Below are 22,841 nucleotides of genomic sequence, written 5' to 3'. Positions count from 1 at the left end.
ATACTTTGGCCACCTCATGAGAAGACTCTCTGGAAAAGACCCTGATGTTGGGAAACAAGGAGAAGGGGACGACAGAGGACGAGATGGTTGGACCGTGTTCTTGAAGCTACGAACATGAGTTTGACCAAACTGCGGGAGGCAGTGGAAGACAGGTGTGCCTGGCGTGCTCTGGTCCAGGGGGTCACGAAGAGTCGGACACAACTAAACGACTAAACAACAACATACTCAAGTCTATACGGTATATGACCTGGGAAGGTGATGGGCTCTCCTTCATTGGCGGTTTCTAAACAGAGACTGGGTGGGAATCGGTCAGAGTGTCTTTACCTATGATTTCTGCCTTGCAAAGGGCTAGACTACATGGCCCTTGGGCTCCCTTCCTACACGACAGTTCTGATTCTGTGATTTAAGCCACGCTTGGACAAGACTCGAGGGAGCAGCAGGAGCACCCTGGCCTTGCCACATGGTCATTTCAGTGAGCCCCTCACCACGGGGCGCATTCCCATGTGTGTGGAGACACAATGCCTGCTTGCACCCCCCAGCCCACCTGCGAGACAACTCTCTGCTGAAGCCCTTCCTCCGCTCCCGGGGGTCTTGTTGGCCATTTGGATCCCCTCCTCAGCTCGGCGAGCAGATGCAAAAGGCAGCAATGTCACCCTTGGGCAGCCTCTAATTAGATCCGGCATGCCTGAGAAATTACATCTTATGCTTCTCGTTACCGCCGCATGAGACAATCAGCGGCTCAATTTCATGCTAGAGTTGCATCGCATCAGAGGCCCGGTGCTCCGTTCGCGGGCACCTCTACTCGCAACAGAACCTCTCCCCCCCACCCACGGCAAGAGGGGGATAGGACAGAATGTTTCCCTCTCCATTAGCACATCCTCAGCCCCACTGACTGATTCGCTGCCTGCCTTGGAACAAGGGACATTCATTACCCAAGCCTGGGGTCAAATCTGGACAACCTTTGTTACATCTTGCTCAGGCAAAAAAAAAAAAAAAGTCTTTTGGTGCTGTAGTTGACAAAGACCAGCTCCAAACTGTACAACCCCCCTCCCCCCCACACACAAAAAAGACTTAAAGTGCCCTATTCCAGAATTTGTCTGGAGGTTTAGACTTGGTGGCTCAGTCTGTAGAGCATGAGACCCTTAATCTCAGGGACAACAATTCTAAGGTTCTAGGGCATGTACCCCATAATATGCACTCAGTGCTGGATGCAGGTGCCCTTTTTGGGGTGGCTTAGTGAAATATCCTCAGAGCCGAGAGTGGATTTCATGCTCTTTATTCAGCTCATAGTGGTGAGGAGGAATGGAAGTTCCCCCAGAACGTCTGCTTTATATACATTATTTACACAATGGGCCCCACTCGATTGGCTAATTCTGGGATTCTCCTGTAGGCCAATCAGGCTGCGGATTCACTTCCACCTGGAGCTGGATTGGGTGGTTCCTGTGGACCAATCAGACTGCTGAATTCTGGATCCTATTGTTCTAGGACCAATCAGACTGCTGCATTTTGGATCCTATTCAACTCAGTACACAACACTTAGAAGCCTTTGTACACCAATATAGATATCCTCTGTTTATCAGTATATCAGCGCACCAGTTTCCATCCCTTCTCTTCCAAAAACTGTGAATATTTATTTCAAAAAAATTATGCACTGCCTAATTGTTAAAAGAAAATAAAAAAACCACACACCTCAAAATGGTGTACAAAAAAAGATAAAGCAAAAAAATTATCACTAAGAAAAATTACAAGAATAATTGAAAATTTCAAATGCTACTGGGTCAAGTTCAAGGTGTTCGATTAGTATCCAAGGCCCTTAATAACTTGGGACCAGTCTACCTGCGAGGTCACCTTGCCCATATGCACCCACTTGGCTGCTTCTGTCGGTGGAAATGCCATCATTACAGGTGTCGCATAAGAGTTGTCCTGATTTCATTAGAATCATAGAATTGTATTGCTGGAGGGGACCATGAGAGCAATCTAGTCCAACCCTCTGCGATGCAGGAATCGAACTCGCTCTTTGAGTGTGACATCTTTTCGGCAGACTGCTTTGAGATTTTTGTTTTATTTTATTTTTACAAACCAGCGGTGTATAAACATTAGGAGACAAACAATATGCTAAATAAGCAAATTAATAATATTAAGCATGGGGGCCCTTCATCAGCTAGATGATTTGCTCATAGTCTTTTTATTCTATCCTAATACCAGCTTCCCACTCCCAAGATACAGGCAGACTTTGGTAATCTTTTGTAATATGGCACCCTTGCAAGGCCAAAATTTGACACCCCCAAATGGACCTTCTCAGTGATGGATCTTCTCAATTTTGCACCCCTTCGGCTTGGCACGCCGTGTAGCAGAACCGCTGCCCAAGATCTAGACATTCATGAAGAAGCAGCAATGTTGGTGCAATGAAATCTCTTCTCTTATTCTCTTCTCTCCCCCCTCATTAAAAAAAGGAAAGGGCGGGAGGCTCCCAGGGAGCTAAATGTGGGGACCCTTCTTGTTCCCTCTCCAAATCTCTTCTGGCAGTCGGAGTGTCAAGAAATGCATGTAAAGAGGCGAAATATTTAAGCAAACAGATAGCATCCCAGCCTCCCGCCTCCCCAGCTGAGTAATTGCCAGCTTGTGATGAGCATGAGAATTTGTCCATTGCCCTTGGGCCGCTGCTTCACAAGGACATCAAGCCCCGGAGTTCAGCGCGCATGGATCCAGGGGGGCCAGGCAAGGGTGTCACAGGGTGGTCCCTGTGAGGGGGCAAGCTGAGCCTGCAGGCAGGGCACCCATGGAAGAGCACCATTGCAGGCCTTTGAGAAAGGAATGGTCTTTGGGAATCCAGATGTGTTAGATGTGGGAATGTTGTGAGGATATATTGATTACAGTCATACCTCGGGTTACAGACGCTTCGGGTTGCGCAATTTCGGGTTGCGCACCACGCAGAACCCAGAAGTAGCGGAACGGGTTACTTATGGGTTTTGGCGCTTGCGCATGCACAGATGCGCTAAATCGCGCTTTGTGCATGTGCAGAAGTGCCGAATCGTGATCCGCGCATGCGCAGATGCGGTGCTGCAGGTTGCAAACATTGCGGGTTGCGAACATGTTTCCCGCACGGATCATGTTTGCAACCCGAGTGTCTACTGTAAATATTATCCTTCCTAACTCATGCTAGTGAGTTTATTCATGCAGCAGAGTACATCCCCCCTTTTACACAGCAGGAAACTAGTTGCAGATTCGTTAGAGTCTCATAAGTTCTATTATTCCTGGTTAAGATCCCTTTGAATCCTCATAAAAGAATAAAGACACAACAGTCTTGTTCATAAGTAACAATAAGAAGTTTACTCACGATCAGAGCACAGTGTGGTCCCTGAAGGTGGGCTTTAGGCAAAAAGAGGGAGATGGCTGAGTGGCTGGACCTTTTGTTGGGTCTGGAAGGGTCATGCCCACCTACCTGGTCACATGCAAAAGGAAAGATGTTCCAGACCAGGTGTAACAGGAAGTTCAATTGGCTGGACCAACATTCCCCTGCATGTTCACTCTAGGCAAACAGGAAATGTTGTTCTTGACTGCTCCAGAGGATTACATCCCACATTAGAGATGGACAGGTATCCCCCCCGGCTCTGCATACTGGGAATTCTGGGTAGTAAAGGTAAAGGGACCCCTGACCATTAGGTCCAGTCGTGGCTGACTCTGGGGTTGCAGTGCTCATCTCGCTTTATTGGCCGAGGGAGCCAGCATACAGCTTCCGGGTCATGTGGCCAGCATGACTAAGCCACTTCTGGCGAACCAGAGCAGTGCACGGATGCCGTTTACCTTCCCGCCGAAGCGGTACTGATTTATCTACTTGCACTTTGACGTGCTTTCGAACTGCTAGGTTGGCAAGAGCAGGGACCGAGCAACGGAAGCTCACCCCATCACGGGGATTCAAATCGCCTTCTGATTGGCAAGTCCTAGGCTCCGTGGTTTAACCCACAGTGCCACCCGCATCCCTCTGGGACCAGGGTTCAAATCCCCACTTGACCATCATTCGCTTATCATTCATTCGTAATTTTATTTGTATGCCACTTTTCCACTCAAAAAAATCAGGCCAAAGTAGCTTACAAGCAAGAAGGCATTTCAAAACCGAAGAGTGCAAAAACGTTTTCCTAACATTTCAGTACTATAAATGTAACAAGATCAGAGATTGCCACCTGTTGTGGGTGTTTTCGTTGAGATTCCTGCATTGCAAGAGGGTTGGACTAGATGACCCTCTGGGATCCACTCCAACTCTACAAAATTATGCAAAAAATTACACATAGAAAAAAACAAACAAAAACTAACAAACACAAGCTAGCAAGAAAGTTAACAAAACAAGCAACCTAGAAAGAAGGGGGAAAAGAAAATGATACAAAATACAAAAAACAGATAACTAAGAAATAGGAAAAAGAAGAAAAAAATATATTTTAAAAAAGAATAAATCCATTTTTCAGCATCTTTGAGCTCATTTGCTTATTTCCTTGACCTCCTCACACCTCCCCTTTTGTATTCCCGTTTTCCAAGTCTTTTCAGCAAATCCTTACCCTCTTTCATTTATCTTTGTTCTATAACTTAACCTATTATAACAATATATTTTCATCCGTATAACTATCAATATTTACCTATTCTTATTAACCTTATTACCAAAACCACTTCTTTTCAGTCCAACATCATTTTAATATTCATTAATTTTACAGTATTTCTGCAGATAGTCTTTAAATTTCTTCCAATCTTCTTCCACCGACTCTTCTCCCTGGTCTCGGATTCTACCAGTCATTTCCGCCAATTCCATGTAGTCTATCACTTTCATCTGCCATTCTTCCAGAGTGGGTAGGTCTTGTGTCTTCCAATACTTTGCGATGAGTATTCTTGCTGCGGGAGCTTGGCAGTTTCGCCTTGGTCCTGGGAAAACCCATCCGATGATGTTGCTCGCTCATCATGAAGTTCCCTGGGTGACCTTGGGCCAGTCACTGACTCTTGGCCGAACCTACCTCACAGGGCTAAAATCCCCACTTGGCCATCGTGACACCCACTGGGTGACCTTGAGGCATTCACTGCCTCTCAGCCTGACCTCCCTCCTAGGGTTGTCATGGGGATTAAAGGAGGAGGGGGCGGAAGAACCATGTATGCCCCTTCAAGCTCCTTGGAGGGAAAAAAGTAGGATAAAAATGTAATCAATAAATAATAATACATAGTAAATCGTGAATGAAGGCCACCCGTCCTCGGCTGCTTCCACCTCTCTCTACTGGGCGTTCTGGTATAACTGCCTTCCCCCTGTCGCCCAGGTCAAATTGCACTCCATCAATTCAGAGATGGTTTTTATATGTACAGCAGCATCTCATAAACAAGGTAATTTGCTTGTTCTCTGTGGCTTGAGGAGCTCCTGAAGGAAATCCATCTTGTGGAATTTAATGAGGTCTTTTTTTTTGCAGCTGAAGTTATCTCTCTCAAGTTCATGAAGGGAAAGAGACGTGCGTCTTTGATGGTTTCATGCCAAAGGATGCTGCTCTGATCCCTGATTCCTCTACTAGCTCCTGGTTTTGAAACATTAGGGGCTCTTTGGTCCTTTCTTGCTCATCCCCGAGAGGAGCCTCTTCAAAGCTCACGTCGTCGCTCTTCCCAGGCTCAAGAGATTTCAACTGGGGGGGACAAATACAGAGAAGTTCCCTTTGACATCTATTTAGGCCCCATTTCCCAGAAAGAATCTCTCATTCAGGGATCAAAAGAGGTGCCGGGGTGCAGATTTGAGGGACCCGTTTACTATGTACTCATTTTAAAGAGTGGGGCCATTCTATCAAGTTGTAATTACCTTGGGGTCTTAATTTCTTTAAAAAAGTAAACAAAATAAGCCAAAGACAAAGAGCATAAAGAACTACTGTGCTGCCACAGCAGGTTCAAAGCAGCAAAAGGTTGGACATTATCATTGAACTTGTTGTTCCAAAAGATGATAAAATATACCCCCCTCCACAAACCTGTTAGGCTGGTTTCTATGTATTGTTTTGTTAATAAGTTAGCTTAATCAAACCAAATTTTCTTCAGTCCATTCAGATATAGCAGGAGATTTGATTTCCCCCACCTCCTAATTATTTGATATTGCAATCTTAGCAGATGTTATAAGTTTGAACACTATTTCTTGATTATTTTGTGGAATTGCAGCTTTTAGATAACCAAGCAGAACTATTTAAGGTTCCAAAGGGTATATTGTATCCTAACATATCAAAGACATTGGCATGAACAGATTTCCATAATATCTCCAGTTGAGAACATTTCCAAAATATGTTTATGTAATCTGCTTTTATTCAATCCACCTCTCCAACATTTATTCAATCCTGATTTATATAGGATAGGACAAGTTGGGGTCTTATTTCTTTTTAACCTTTTGCAAATTCACAGGGTCTTACTTCTAGATAAGTGGGTATAGGATTGCAAATGTAGAAAATTAACTTTATTTATTCCCAGACTTTTGGGGGCCACTCCCCTTGGATCCATAAACTCAGCCCCAGTGCCTCCCACCTTACCTTATAAAAAGGATTATTCGGAAGAGCGGTTTGCATGACCCACTAAGGCAGAACATAGAACACAATAAAATGCAAAACAGCAACAATTAATTGCACATGTATTCAAAATCCAATTCAAACTCTTTTGTTGAATTAATTCGACAGACTTGATCCAGTGATACCAGCTTTTCAAAGTCTGGTAGTCATTGACACATCTAGCACCCCCCTTGTCATCCCCTTGCCTCTTAGCACTCCCCCCCCCCGAATCCCACTGCCAGACTGACCACAACGCTCCAACACACCTCAGGTTTCTTATTGTACGTTTGTTTGGCTCACACCTGGCCTGGCTGCTTAACTGGTAGAGCAGCGATCCATTTGGTAGCTCATAAGGTCATCTGGCCATCTCCTATAGCCTAGGAGGCATCAGGAATGGAAGTCCCCTTCTATGTGCCTATTTATCAGTGCTAACTGTCCATACACACAAGCAGAAGCAGATACAGTGGCACCTCGGGTTACATGCGCTTCAGGTTACATATGCTTCAGGTTACAGACTCCACTAACCCAGAAACAGTGCTTCAGGTTAAGAACTTTGCTTCGGGATGAGAACAGAAATCGTGCTCCGGTGGCGCGGCAGCAGCAGGAGGCCCCATTAGCTAAAGTGGTGCTTCAGGTTAAGAACAGTTTCAGGTTAAGTATGGACCTCCGGAACCAGTGGCGTAGCGTGGGGGGTGCAGGGGGGGCCGGCCGCACCGGGTGCAACATCTGGGGGTTAGGGTTAGGGGGTGCAAATCCATGGGTTAGGGGGCGCAAATTACTTGCCTTGCCCTGGGTGCTGACAACCCACGCTATGCCACTGTCCGGAACGAATTAAGTACTTAACCCAAGGTACCACTGTATTGTAATATCCAGTGGACTGATTCGCCAGAATCTCCCTCCTTGTTGCACGAACCCAAGGTATTCCATGCTGTTGGTTGTGATCCCTTTGTTCTGGATGACCTGATGACTGATGACTGATGATGATCCCAGTGGAGCACATTTCAAGTACTTAAAGCAGATGTGCTCCAGCTCAGTAATCCTCACAACACCTGCAAAGGTAGACTGGAATTATTAGGAGATGGTGATCAGGAGAAGTGAGGAAGCTCCCTTTCCCAGCCCAGTCCAGACTGTTTGCCTCTTTAGCGTAGTAAATTGATTCTATATATTTTATTAAATATTTATAAACAACCATTCATTATAAAAGAATCGTAACAATCCCAGTCGGTGTACACAGCACGTTGAAACCACGATCTGTTAAAAGCCGACAATTAAAGGAATCCGCAGTCAATTTAAAGTATCTGTCTGTATGGCTGGTCCACACTTTTGTTTGCCTTATGCCTAGGAAGTGCAGGTCCAAGTGGTTTTCTGCTTTCTAGGCACGGGTCCGAGTGATTTTGCCTTTGTCCCCCCCCAGAAAACATGCTCTTTAGCGATAAATCAGAACAAACAGCAATCTGTGCAAAACCTGATTGCCGTTTGCTCCAATTCAGAGCTAAGCCATGGGTTTTCCCAGGGGAAGGCAGCGGGGCAAGCAGACTTGTGGATGAGCCCATTGGCTTCACTGACTAGCAAGGGGTTGCCTTGCAGAGAGAAGAGAGACCTTTCCTATCATCTCCTGGCTGAGATTGTTTACAGCTGGGGTTTAAACCTGGGTCCTCCTGCATGTCAAGGGTAAGCTTTGCTGCCAGTGAGTGGTGAGCCTTCCCCAGGAGGCTGCAGAGAGACTTGAACTCAGGACCGTCAGTATGCGAAGCAGATGTGATAATAGTGGGTAGGGGTACATGGTGTGTGTGTGTGTGTAGAACAGTGGCTCATCTAAGGTCTGTCCATGAGTTCATGGCTTTAACCCAAGCTATTTGAGGGACTGTGAGATGTGGGTGGCGCTGTGGGTTAAACCACAGAGCCTAGGAGTTGCTGATCAGAAGGTCGGTGGTTCGAATCCCCGCGATGGGGTGAGCTCCCATTGCTCGGTCCCTGCTCCTGCCAACCTAGCAGTTTGAAAGCGCGTCAAAGTGCAAGTAGATCAATAGGTACCGCTCTGGCGGGAAGGTAAACGGCATTTCCGTGCACTGCTCTGGTTCGTCAGAAGTGGCTTAGTCATGCTGGCCACATGACCCGGAAGCTGAACGCCAGCTCCCTCGGCCAATAAAGCGAGATGGGCACCAGAACCCCAGAGTTGGTCACAACTGGACCTAATGGTCAGGGGTCCCTTTACCTTTACCTTATTTGAGGGACTATATCCTCCCATCAAACCGGCCTGGGTTCTGAAATCTTGAGGGAAGACCCTTCTCTCAGTCCTGCCTCCATCACAGGCCTGCTTGGTGGGGATGCAGGATAGGGCCTTCTCGGTGGCTGCTCCCAGGCTTTGGAACTCCCTCCCTAGAGAAGTTAGACTGGCTCCCTCCTTGTTGTCCTTCTGACAGCAAGTGAAGATGGTATTATCCCTACAGGCCTTTGGGAAAAGACTGTTGTATTTTAAGGAAAGGGCTTTCAAGGAGTGCTGCTTTTATTGTTTTTCACCATCTGCATTTTAATAGATCTGTTCTTTAGACTGTTTTAATTCTATTGGAGTTTAATGTCTTTTAAACATTTGTAGCTTTTTGCATTTTATCTGTGTTGCTTTGATTGGGGTATTCAGTCTTGAGTCTTGGGCAGGGTAATGGGAGGGATATAAAGAAACAACAACAACAGTGCCCTCCCATCAGATGTCAAGGAAATAAACAACTACCTGAATTTTAGAGAACATCTGAAGGCAGCCCAGTTTAGGGAAGTTTTTAATGTTTGATGTTTTGTCATGTTTTTAATATTCTGTTGGAAGCCGCCCAGAGTGGCTGGGGGGGCGTGGCCAGATGGTTGGGGTAAAAGTAATATATTATTATTATTATTATTATTATTATTATTATTATTATTATTATTATTATTATTATTTCGATGCAGAGACTCCTGCAGTCACTGCCTAGGTTTTTACTAATCTCCCCAGGAGAGCTGTATTGCTTTGCATGCCCACAACGACACTTGCCAATATCCTCGCTCGAAACCAAGAGGTCTGGCTCTCCTTGGCTTGGAAGGAGAGAAGCAGCTCTTTCAGGAAAAACTCCAGTGCCCTGGGGTGGCTGCCGCTCTGTTGAACTGACCCTCCTTTCTTTTCCCTCCTCTCTCTCCCCCCTCCTTTCTCCCTGCAGAAGTCGCTGACCACAGACATGATCCCCGAACAGAAGACGTTTGTGGACACAAATGGATCTGGCATCCGGCCTTCTGTCCCAGGGACCCTCTTTGCTCTCCCTCTCCTCCTTTTGAAAGTGGCATTATAGAAGAAAAGAGGGATGAGTGCTCTGAGGGCGTGGGGGAAGGCGCAGCCCAAACTTTTGCGCATGCAGAGATGGACAAAGACACCTTGAAAACGTTTCCTTCGGCCTTTTGGCCTTCCGGAGTCTCTGCTTTTGAAAAGGCACGGCGGCAAGTTGCAGGAGCTTTGACAGGACAATTTCCCCCAGGAAATCTGTGCTGAGGGAGCACTTAAATGCCGGGAATTCTGCATACTCAAAGAAGGGGTTTTTTTTCGCTTTGTGTTTCTTTTTGGTTTGAAGTGTCTAGAGCAAGAGTCCGAGAGTCTCCCATTGTGTCCAAATACATCCATGTTTGAAAGGGTTCACAAATGGCGTTTCAAAGAAGCGCGCCTGCTTTTGCAAGCGGTTGGAGAATCTCGCGGAGGCTGACTCTGGACGGAGAGACTTAGCCAGTTGTGGCTGATGCGCCTTAGTTTGCCAAACTGCTTTGCAGGGCAAGAGACAGCTATATCCCTTTCCCCCTGTCCCCCCCAGTCTCCATACCATTCCTTTTTGCTGCTTGGAAAACAAACAAACACACAACTGTCTCCTCCCCTCAGCCAAGCTTAGCTTCCGTCACCCACAGAAGTGTCTTAACTTTCTCCTCTCGAAGCAGAAGGTGGAGAAGATGTTTGTGCAGCTGGCGGGGGGCAGGGGGGTCCCTCCAGGAGTGCAAGGAGCACTGTGAGATGAGCAGCAACACCCCATGATTTTCTAGGCCTTCAGGACAGCCTTCCTGATAGCAAACCCAGTCAAGTCTCGTGGTGGAACAAGAAGCGTATCGGACAGGTTCAGAGGAGATACCCCGTTCTGCTGTTTCTTCTGATTCCCTTCCTCTCTCTTTTCTAGGATTTTTGCTGTCCCAGAGGTGAAACGTCTCCTCTTCTCAAGGTTGCCCCAATGTCACTTTGGGTTCCTGATGGATGGAAGCAGCCATAGCTGGCAACCAGCATTCATTACTCTCCTTTGATCCTAGGCATATCTAGCATATGTATATCAAGAGAGACCTGCTTCTTTATATACTGTATTTTTTGCTCTATAAGACTCACTTTTTCCCTCCTAAAAAGTAAGGGGAAATGTGTGCGCGTCTTATGGAGCGAATGCAAGGCTGCGCAGCTATCCCAGAAGCCAGAACAGCAAAAGGGACTGCTGCTTTCACTGCACAGCGATCCCTCTTGCTGTTCTGGATTCTGAGATTCAGAATATTTTTTTCCTTGTTTTCCTCCTCCAAAAACTAGGTGCGTCTTGTGGTCTGGTGCGTCTTATAGAGCGAAAAATACGGTGCATATGGATATACGTAACCAAACACATAACCTGGATAGGGTTCCTTTAGCTTTCCTGTCTTTTTAAAGGATCAAAACCACAACAAAAATGTATTATTGTAAAGTTTTTTTTTTAATTATTATTTAACCAATGTCTACAACAGGGAACAAAATATCTCTGCCCTCCATGTTCAAGATGACCTCCTCCAGAGCCCTGGGGCTGGTGGGGGCATTGGCAAGAGGAGAGCGGTTGGGAGTGCTTAACCAATATCTAAAATAAACATACCAAGAAGCAAAGTGTGTGCTGTTTGAGTCACTGGCCGTCCCCCCACAATCCTACTTCCCCATCCTGCTTGAGGAAGGTGAGGGTAAAGCTCAGAGCAGCTGCCTCAACTTGCCTTTCTGTAGGTGAATACAGCTGGAAATGGTCAAACCACCATATTTCTGGTCTGTGCCTATGTCATTTATATTTTTTAAAAAACTATATGCTTAAAAGGTAAAGGGACCCCTGACCATTAGGTCCAGTTGTGGACGACTCTGGGGTTGCGGCGCTCATCTCACTTTATTGACCGGGGGAGCCGGTGTGCAGCTTCCAGGTCATGTGGACAGCTTCTGGCGAACCAGAGCAACGCACGGAAACACCGTTTACCTTCCCGCCACAGCGGTACCTATTTATCTACTTTGATGTGCTTTTGAACTGCTAGGTTGGCAGTAGCAGGGACTGAGCAACGGGAGCTCCCCCCGTCGCGGGGATTCGAACCCTGGCCTTCTGATCGGCAAGTCCTAGGGTCTGTGGTTTAATCCACAGTGCCACCCGCATCCCATGTGCTTAAACTAATAAAAAAAAAAACAACCTCTAAATGGTTAACATAAAAAAAATATTCAATCATTTAATGGACCAAGCCATCGATGAACAGTTGAGGGAGTTGGAGGGTGTTTAGCCTTGAGAGGAGAAGAAAGATGAAGATAGAAAGTTGAAGATAGCTACCCATCTTCTCTCAAGGGTAAACATCCTCCAACTCCCTCAACTGTTCACGTGGAAGGTAGAGAAAGCTTGTTTTCTGCTGCTCCAAAGAGGAGGACCTAAACCAATGGATTCAAATGGTAGGACAGGAGATTCAGACTAAACGTTAGGAAGAACTTTCTGACGGTAAGAGGTATTTGCCAGTGGAACAGACTCCCTCAGAACATGGTGGACTCTCCTTCATTGGAGGCTTTGAACCCGTGTTTCCCAGCTCTTTTTGGACTACAATTCCCATCATCCCTGACCACTGGGATGATGGGAGTTGTAGTCCAAGAACGGTTGGAGACCCAAGTTTGGAAAACACTGTTTTCAACTGAGGTTGGGTGGTCCTCTGTCTGGGATTTTTCAGCCGTGATTCCTGCATTCCCGCAAACCAGCTTTGACCTGATTTGGAATCATAGAATCGCAAAGTTGGAAGGGGCCCTGAGGGTAATATTGCCCAACCCTCTGCAATGCAGGAATATACATAAGCCACATGAAGGCACCTGTGCCCCCTCTCCACCCGCTTGTGTGGACAGGCAGGTAGCAATGTGGAAACGGACCTTAATGACACACACATGACATTTGAAACAAAGTGGGTGGGGGGGCAGCCTTGCTGTGTTTGAAGATGGTCATGAGTAAAAAGGTAAAGGGACCCCTGATCATTAGGTCCAGTTGTGGCCGATTCTGGGGTTGCTGCGCTCATCTCGCTTTATTGGCCAAGGGAGCCGGCGTACAGCTTGACCAAGCCGCTTCTGGCGAACCAGAGCAGCGCACGGAAACGCCATTTACCTTCCCGCCGGAGCGGTACCTATTTATCTACTTGCATTTTGACCTGCTTTCGAACTGTTAGGTTGGCAGGAGCAGGGACCGAGCAACGGAAGCTCACCTCGTTGTGGGGATTCGAGCTGCCGACCTTCTGATCAGCAAGCCCTAGGCTCTGTGGTTTAACCCACAGCGCCTCCCGCACCCCTCACTTCCAGCCATACCTGGAGACATTACTGGATGCTTAACTACCATGATGGTTATGCTCTGCCTTCACAGCTGGAAGCTGCAATGCTTCTGAATACCAGTTGGTGGAAACCCCAGGAGAGGAGAGGTCACCTGTTTTTTGGGTACAGCCTGCTGGTTTCCCTTGGGGGCATCTGGTTGGCTGCTGTGAGAACAGAATGCTTGACTAGATGGACCACTGGCTTGATCCAGCAACCTCCTAATATTTTTGTGGCTGCATGGCTCAAATGTGGCCAGAGGCAAGAGAGGGTGGGTCTGAATGGCCTCATTTGCTAAGAGGCAAACGGCCGCTTGTTCAGGTGACTGATCGGAAAGAAGCTCGGTGGAAGAACCAGAGCTCTTCTCAGAAATACCCGGGCCCATTATATATGCTCTCAACAGCCGCCTCTCCAAATGGGGAAGAAAATAGATACAATCTCCGGAGGGCAATGAAATTGAAAGATTCTGATGTGCCTCGCAAGCAAACAGAACTCCACGAAATTGCCTATTGCCGCTGCCTTTATGATAATTGCCTTCCACCTGTTCTACCTGCAGGTGGAGATTGGGGAAAAGGGGTGGGGAGCGGGAGGGAACGCATCTTTGCAAGGTATTCCAAGGCAAAGGAAATCGCTTCTGGGCTGAAGGGAGCCAGGCCAGAAGCCACGGTGATGGCCGCGGCTTGAAATTGCCCATCAGCTGCAAGACTGCCTTCGGTAGAGGGAAGTCAATTGCTGGGGTTCTGCGCCTCCCCCTCCAGCTGTTTTTGTTGTTGTTGTTTTTGTCCTTGGGGAATTGCTGGTGAGCAAATTAGTGGTACCTTGGGTTAAGTACTTAATTTGTTCCGGAGGTCTGTACTTAACCTGAAACTGTTCTTAACCTGAAGCACCACTTTAGCCAATGGGGCCTTCTGCTGCTGCTGCGCCGATTTCTGTTCTCATCCTGAAGCAAAGTTCTTAACCTGAAGCACTATTTCTGGGTTAGCGGAGTCTGTAACCTGAAGCGTATGGAACCTGAAGAATATGTAACCCGAGGTACCACTGTACAGTGGTGACAAAATGAGAAGGGTACACTTATCCAGAGACCGCACAATTGCCTTTAAATATGAGCCATAGCTCATTAGTGACACAAGGAGCTTGATGAGTTCGATTGGTTAGAGCATGATGCTGGTGACACCAAGGTTGCAGGTTCGATCCCTGTATGGGACAGCTGCATATTCCTGCATTGCGAAGGGTTAGGCTTAGGGTTAGGGTCCTCAGAGTCCCTCCCAACTCTACAATTCTGTGATTCTGGCTCATACCATTGGTTCACCTATTGCATGGGTAGGCAAACTGAGGCCCAGGGTCTGGATCTGGCCCAATCACCTTCTAAATCCGGCCTGCGGACAGTCCGGGAATCAGCGTGTTTTTACATGAGTAGAATGTGTGCTTTTATTTGAATTGCATCTCTGGGTTATTTGTGGGGTATAGGAATTCATTCATTATTTTTTTTCTTTCAAAATATAGTCCGGCCCCCCACAAGGTCTGAGGGACAGTGGACCGACCCCCTGCTGGATAAGTTTGCTGACCCTAATCTATTGTCTACACCAAGGGTCAGCAACCTTTTTCAGCCATGAACCAGTCCACTGTCCCTCAGACTTTGTGGGGGGCCAGATTATATTTTGAAGGGAAAAAAAGAACAAATTCCTCTGCCCCACAAATAACCCAGAGATGCATTTTAAATAAAAGCACACATTCTACTCATGTAAAAACACCAGGCAGGCCCCACAAATAACCCAGAGATGAATTTTAAATAATTACATTCTACTCATGTAAAAACATGCTGATTCCCGGACCGTCCGTGGGCCAGATTTAGAAGGCGATTGGGCCACATCTGGCTCCCGGGCCTTAGTTTACCTACCCCTGGTCTACACTGACCAGCAGCAGCAACCTGGGGTTTCCAGCAGGAGTCCTTTCCAGCCCTGGAGGTGCCACTGGGGAGTGAACCTGGCCCAATCTGCTTTCAAGGCAGATGCTCTAACTACTGAGCCACAGTTCTGTACCATGCCAGTTGGTTACTGAAGTGGACATGTCATGTGACTGGCCAGACAAAGCAGCTCGTCTCTTTATCTCAGGGGGCGAGACACATGGACTTGCCCACCAAGAGTAAAATATGCCACTTCCACATTAATTTATTTGTTTGTTTGTTTGTGTGGGGGAAATGCTGAAGTGCTTTACAGCCATAAAAACTATTTTAAAAGTTTAAAACAGACCTTCATTAACCATTATGGAAGGATGCATTCTTCATTGGCTGCAGGCATTTAAAAATTGGCAGAGAAAGTGACTGCTAAATCTCCAGATTCAGGTAGGTACCTGTGTTGGTCTGATGCAGTCGAAATATCTGACGCAGTTTATATATATATATATATATATATATATATATATATATATATATATATATGTATATATAGTCCAGTAGCACCTTAGAGACCAACTAAGTATCTGAAGAAGTGTGCATGCAAACGAAAGCTTACACCAAGAACAAACTTAGTTGGTCTCTAAGGTGCTACTGGACAATTTTTTTATTTGCTAAATCTCCAGTAGCAGTGAGTTCCACAGGACTGGGCCAGTGGCAGTAAACGGCACTGTTTCTCGATGCTGTCAGATGAACGTCAAAACTTGGGAAATGAACAACGATGCTCTTGCAGTTGATCTCGGTGACCAAGCTGGGATGGAAGGGTTCAGGAGGTCCCGGAGGTCCCCTGGACCTAAGTTGTTCAGAACTTTGTGAATTAATGCAAAGATCTTGAGCCTGGCTCAGGAATACAGTGGTACCTTGGGTTACAGACGCTTCAGGTTACATACAGTTCAGGTTACAGACTCCATTAACCCAGAAATAGTACCTCGGGTTAAGAACTTTGCTTCAGGATGAGAACAGAAATCATGCTCCGGCGGTGCGGCGGCAGCAGGAGGCCCCATTAGCTAAAGTGGTGCTTTTCAGATGCTGCCTGCCCGTGCCTGTCTGATGCTAGAGAGAGAGGGAGCCATGTTGCAGTGCTCCGTGTGTGTTTGTATATAAATAAAGTAGATTAGCCAAAATGCTGAGTTGCTGAGGTCTGTCACGCATGATGCGCAAACTCTGCGGATCCCTAAGTGTGTTGATATCTGTTGGCATCGGTCGCTGTGATGTTCGGGCAGAAGAAAGCTTATGAAGCTTCCAAACGATTGACCAGGAAGGAAGGAACATGCCAGTGGGGCATGTGTCTCTGCCAGGGTCCTACTCGAGTGTAAGCTGAACTCCCGACAGCCATATCAGGTATTTGCCAGTGCCTCTTCGATCTACGATGGTGCCAATCTTCTTATAAAACAGGACTTCCTATAAACAGCGATGCAAAAGTATTTTGAACGCTGCCACTTGATTTAGCAGGGGAGCTCTTTTTAAGAGAGAAATGCGACCGATCAATTGACTAAATGGTGCGGCCGCGCATTTCCCAAGCTATGCAGTGCTCTTGCGGGAGAGCGCTGGCAAAGTGTGGGCTCTGCTTTCTCTCCCCCCCCCCCCACCGCATTCTGAATTCGGGAAGTCTATAGGCTGAATTGCAGTCATGACGACAGCTAATAAAGCATGATGGTGGATGGTGGGGATTGCTGACCAGGGTTCGACAAGATGACCCCTAAGACCCTTTCGGCAGCAATGATTCCTGAAGTTGCTGGAAGCTCCTCAATGAGCAGGCCTTTGTTAAGAGGTGTGGTATAAATACTCCAAATACAGACTTAACATCTAGATGTGGTCTGTGATCATTTTGCATTGGCAGCCAGAGGGAATTGGGAGTTGCTGGCTCTGGAAAAGGAAAATTAAAATCTAAAAGATGTGCTTAAAGGTAAAGGGACTCCTGACTGTTAGGTCCAGTCGCGGACGACTCTGGGGTTGCAGTGCTCATCTCGCTTTACTGGCCGAGGGAGCCAGCGTACAGCTTCCGGGTCATGTGGCCAGCATGACTAAGCCGCTTCTGTCGAACCAGAGCAGCGCACGGAAACACCGTTTACCTTCCCGCCGTGTGGTACCTATCTATCTACTTGCACTTTGACATGCTTTCGAACTGCTAGGTTGGCAGGAGCAGGGACCTAACAATGGGAGCTCACCCCGTTGTGGGGATTCAAACCGCCAATGTTCTGATCGGCAAGTCCTAGGCTCTGTGGTTTATTTTTTAAATTTTTTTTAATGATATTTATTGAGAATTTTAAGGTTACAAAGAAATAAGAAGGATAAACCAAGAGAAAAAAAGGAAAGAAAAAAGTAGATAAAAGTAACAGTTAAACAATACAAATCAATAAAAACCAAAGTCAAAAAGAAAAAACAAAACACACAATACATCAAAATCAAAAAGCAAAAATAAACAAAAAATTTATAAACAAATCCAATATTCCCAGATCCTTAACTGTCATTACCTTATTTCATCGACCTCCTCACACCTCCCTTTTTTGTATTCTAGTTATTAATTATCTCAGCAAATCCTTTCCATCTTTCACAATATTCTGTCATTAAATTACCTTAATCTATTTTAACCTTATCTTACCATAAAAAGTCCTAAAACTTAAAACTTAAATCTTATTTATACCAAATTCTCTTAACCATTACATATTGTTACATAATTCTTTTTAACATTTCTGCTAAAACCCAATAATTTCATTCCAACATTTTTCTAATACTCATTAATTTTACAATACTTTTCTAAATGAATTTTTAAAACTTTCTTCCAATCTTCATCCATCGTCTCTTCTTCCTGGTCTCGGGTTTTGTCAGTCCTTTCTATCCCATCCATCTAGTCCATCAACCTGGTGACCTTATGTCCGAGGCTCTTAAGTCCCTTCCGCAGGTCTTCTTCATATTTATACCTGTACTGTACTTTGTCTTCTGCTCCTTTCACTCGGGGAGACTCCAGCTTGACAATATTTTTGTCCCTTCTCGACAAGTCAGCCCCTTTTCCATAAGCAACACTGAAATCCACGTGGTATTTAAGGCATGTTTCAAGGCCCCTCCGAAGTTAAGAGCCCCCACAACTCCGAGCTCCCCCCAGCCCAAAGCCAGACTTGAAAAATCAAAACATCCCTGCATAGGGGGGTCCATTCAGCCCCCCATCTCCAAGCCAAACAGAACTCCATCTCTCCAAATCTGACTTTTTCCAGGTTCATTCTTCAAATCCAACAACTCATGTTCCTGCTGGGCCACAGCTCCCTCCATCTCTGCCACCCGGGGTACAGCAACAGCCTCCTCCTTCATCTCATCTGTCAAAGCACATTCCTGGATTAATTCCTGAGTAGGTTCTATATAGGTACCCACTGTCTGTCCAAAATTTCCGATCGCAACGGTCATCTAATCCATCTTCTCATTTAACTGTTCCAATAAAGCACTTGTCTTGCAAAAGGCAAGCACCAGACCCTCCGAGTACATTTTTGTTCAAGGTCAAAGTCTGGTCCCACGATCTTAATCTATTACAGCTGCAAAGCTCCCCAGTTCAGTTTTAATAACAGTTTCACAAGCTCCCTCTAGGGGAAACAATTTCTTTTTGTATCCATCCCTTTTTCTTTCTTTTTTTTAAAGCAGATCTAGCAACAAAGTTTTCCTTTTTCGGATATTTTGTCAATATTTTGTTCCTTTTAAATGCGAAGGGGAACAATGGAATCAATATGTTTCTCTTCTTTTAACTATCTGTCAAAAACATTTGTCCATAGTCAATGAACTTCCCCAGAATGTCTGTCCTGACACCCCGCTCCCAGGTTCAAGACGGTGGAAAATTGCCTTTCTTTACTCTCTCTTCTGCTGGTTTAAACAGTCTAAAAAAAAAAAGGTTCCCCCCTCTTCTCCTGCTTCCAAGGGGGGTTCAGTAATTTTAAATGATGAAATTTTGGTTCTTTACAGACGACTTTCTAAACTCTAGCTTGCCGTGTCTTTGCTTCAATCTATCTACAAAAAGCGGAAGGCGGACTTCCTGTTTAGACCTTCCCGCTTCAGTGCCAAATAAAAAAATTTCTTAATCCAATTTTCCGTTCTACTCACGGGCAGTTGTTTAAAATCCAATTGTCCACAGGAAAAAGTCAGCGCTCTCCGGCAACAGCAATGCGGCTTCACTCCGTGAAAGAAGCAGTCGATTCAAAGCACCGTGCCACTCAGCCCACGTCGCTCCAGATCCCCGAAAACCGGGTTTCCCCGTGAGTAGGGGGGGGGGGCGCAAAGGTGCCAGCCGAATCCCACGTCCACAGGCTTCTCCCGCCTGTGGTTTTTTGTGGGTCTCCGCCTCGCCGTGGCGGTTCAGACCCTGTTTTCCACGGAGCGGATTCCTCCCGATCGGAGGAAATCCACCATTGCCAGAGGCGCCAACCCGGAAGTCCTAGGCTCTGTGGTTTAACCCACAGCACCACCCGTGTGCTTAACCCCCAAGAATTAGAACATAAGTAAAGCCTTCTGGATCAGGCTAATGGCCCATCTAGTCCAGTATCCTGTTCTCTAAGTAGCTAACACAATGTCCTAATCGGAAACCTTCATGCAGGATTCGACCACAAGAGCCCTCTCCCCTCCTGTTCTTTCCAGCAACTGGTATTCAGAAGCATTGCTGCCTCCAACTGTTGAGGCAGAGCATGGCTGTTGTGTGGTTAATAATAATAATAATAATAATAATAATAATAATAATAAAATTTTATTTATACCCCACCCTTCGTAGTTCAAAAACCAGGCTCAGGGCAGCTAAGAACAAATTTAAAGCACTTAATTGATGCAACAAAAAACAGCATAAAATATAGTATAAAACATGAATAATGATAATTTCAGAATTCAAAAATCAATTTGGGGGGGGGAACCATCCAATAAACATTAGATGATCACCAGGGGTAGCTGGCTAAATTAGTCCTATTTGGGCCAGCATGGAGACCAGGGGAGAATTCTTATGTGTCCTGTCCCGTCACAGATAAGGAAGGCACACATATGACAGTTAACTCTCTCTTCGCAAGAGAAACATACACGTAAACATGTTTCTAGCCTCTAAGCAGCTGTCCACTGGTCTGGGCCCTATAGATCAGTTATGGCAATAGAAAGCAAACACACACACACACACACACACACACACACCAGTGTTCTGGTTTATATGCCCTCCCCTCATGGGTTGCACATGCAGAACCTGAGACTTCTCTTGCACGGCAGTCATTGCAGCTCTTGCTGCCTCGTGGCCCTCCAGAATCTAGGAGACAGCAGGGCAGGAGAAGGTGGGGAGCCGGCAGACCCATCTGCTGGCTGAACAGCCTCGCCTTCTACATCTGGCATGCCTTTCTCCACGCAGACTGCCCTGACTCTCCCGCTTCCCCTGGCTCCTTACAGGCAGCACCAAGCCCCATCAATGACCTGTCCCCTCTCCTGGGTCACTCTCCTGGTCCCCTGCCTCCATCCCACACTCTCTGGAGTCCTGCCTGCCCCTCACATCATGTTCCTGCCCCCCCGGACTTAACCGTGTCTCCTCTATGAATTTGTCCAATCCCCTTTTAAAGCCATCCAAGTTTTTGGCCATCACTGCCTCATGTGGGTGGGAGTTCCATAGTTTAACGATGTGCTGCAGGAAGAAGGACTTCCTTTTATCTGTCTTAAATCTTTCAACATCCAGCTTCAATGGATGTCCACAGGTTCTAGTGTTCGGAGGGGTGGTGGGGGGCAACATTTCTGTGGGGATGTTCAGGGATGCAGGAGAGGATATATTGTTTGATTATAGCCTTTCCAACTTGAGTAAACAAGTTCCACAATTTAGCACAGTAACATTCCCCCTTTTAAACTCACAGCGGATGCGTTTGCTAAGGCCCGCTAAAGCCTCTATAATAACTGTTCTGGTATTTTCCCCTTATTCCCTCATAAAAGATAAGACACGACACAGTCTTCTATAAAAGTATTAAAAGAGTTTACTCACTCACATTCTGTTCACAATTGGATCCCAGAAGGCAGACTTAGCTTAGAAAAGTTACATACACCTGGAAACTATCTCATAAGAAGACAGTCCCTTTGTCCTCTCTTGGCTGGAAGTCAAGAGAGCATCTTTGGCTAAGCCGATGTTGCTTCTTCGATGCATGTAGTCAAAAAGAGATAACTGCCCTGCCCTGTGCTTTTGTTGTTACCTGCACAGGTGAGGCCACATTCACCTCTAGTCACCTACCTGCAGAGGAAGTCTGCCCCAGCCCAGAAGGAAACAGGAAGTTTACCTGCTGGCTGGACAAACATTCCTCCCCATGTGCAAAAATGTTCACTCTAGGAATGTTGTACTTGACTGGTCTTGTGTTTCACATTTTACAATTTCTCCATCCACCCTCTGCATGCCAGGCATAATTTTATAAACTTCTATCATAGCATAATGTATAAACTTCTACTTGCCTTTTCACTAAAGTGAAAAGTCCCAAATGCAGCAACTATCCCTAATAAGGGAGTAAGTCTATCCCAATGTCCAGCTCTTGGGCTAGATATAACCTTTCTCCTTTCTTTCCCCTTGCCAAACTCATTCACTGCATTGAGCTAAGAACGTTGTGGCCATCAGGTCTTGTTCCAGCTGAGCACAGTGTGTTGACATGGTTTGTTCCCTGCCTTCTCCCCACTCAGCGATGTATATGGTGAGGCACACGAGAGGGTGAACTTAGAAGGAGCAGTGCATTTGCCTCCCTATTACTGGAATAAATCAAATTTCCTTCAGCTTAGCAAGGATGGCAAGCAGGCAAAATAAAAGCCGCACTAATTGTCTGGCTGGCATTCCGCTCACATGTTTGTGCAAAGGGAATTACTCGCCTGCTGGAGTGTCGGGGAGAAAAACCTCCTCAGCCGGCACTCAAATATGTTAGAGACTCATAAACAAAGCTGGTTGCTCAAAATGAAAAGGGTGGTGGTGGTTTGCAAAGGACTTGACGTGGGTCATGTTCACCTGCAGTGTTGTTGTTGCTTTACTAGCATGTGATTTCATGGACGTGGCTCCACAATCCTCTGAGCGAGGGAAGGCAGCCATGCGGCTATTGTCAACCAGTTTTGTTGTTGTTGTTGTTTAGTCGTTTAGTTGTGTCCGACTCTTCGTGACCCTATGGACCAGAGCACGCCAGGCACTCCTGTCTTCCACTGCCTCCCGCAGTTTGGTCAAACTTATGCTGGTAGCTTCGTGAACACTATCCAACCATCTCGTCCTCTGTCGTCCCCTTCTCCTTGTGCCCTCTATCTTTCCCAACATCAGGGTCTTTTCCAGGGAGTCTTCTCTTCTCATGAGGTGGCCAAAGTCTTGGAGCCTCAGCTTCAGGATCTGTCCCTCCAGTGAGCACTCAGGGCTGATTTCCTCCAGAATGGAGAGGTTTGATCTTCTTGCAGTCCATGGGACTCTCAAGAGTCTCCTCCAGCACCAGAATTCCAAAGCATCCATTCTTTGGTGATCAACCAGTTAGCTGAACACAAAAGGGCAGGACCAGACATGGCTGACCCAGGCATGCTCTTGCAAAGGGCAGCCTTGCAAGCCTCCTTTGTGTAGGGCACAGAGTTGCTACAGAGATGGAGGGACATGGGACTGCTCTGATGGATTCACATGACAAGAAGGGAGAACGCAACCCAACCAAACCAAGTTCTTAGGAATAACTTTCTGGTGGGGAGAGCTGTTTGACAGTAGAATGGACTCCCTCGGGTTTTCAAACCAGGTTGTGCAGGAGATTAGCAGCCAAACCTAACAAATGCATATTTGGTTGCATAC

At 46.3% G+C, this 22,841-nt stretch overlaps 1 protein-coding gene across 1 annotated transcript in view; it reads left to right on the top strand.

The window, feature by feature from the left end:
• GFRA2 (GDNF family receptor alpha 2) overlaps positions 1-11,424 on the top strand; it is a 92,008-nt gene extending 80,584 nt beyond the window's left edge. The window contains exon 8 of the mRNA XM_081203130.1: positions 9,722-11,424. Coding sequence (XP_081059256.1) covers positions 9,722-9,850 — 129 coding nt within the window. The 3' untranslated portion in view covers positions 9,851-11,424. The remainder of the gene's footprint in view (positions 1-9,721) is intronic.
• The last annotated feature ends 11,417 nt before the right edge of the window (positions 11,425-22,841 follow it).

Source organism: Podarcis bocagei (assembly GCF_964188305.1).
Source record: "Podarcis bocagei genome assembly, chromosome: 7".
Taxonomy (NCBI): domain Eukaryota; kingdom Metazoa; phylum Chordata; class Lepidosauria; order Squamata; family Lacertidae; genus Podarcis; species Podarcis bocagei.
The sequence above is the reverse complement of the archived record's forward strand: the minus strand, read 5'-3'. Positions and strand labels throughout refer to the sequence as shown.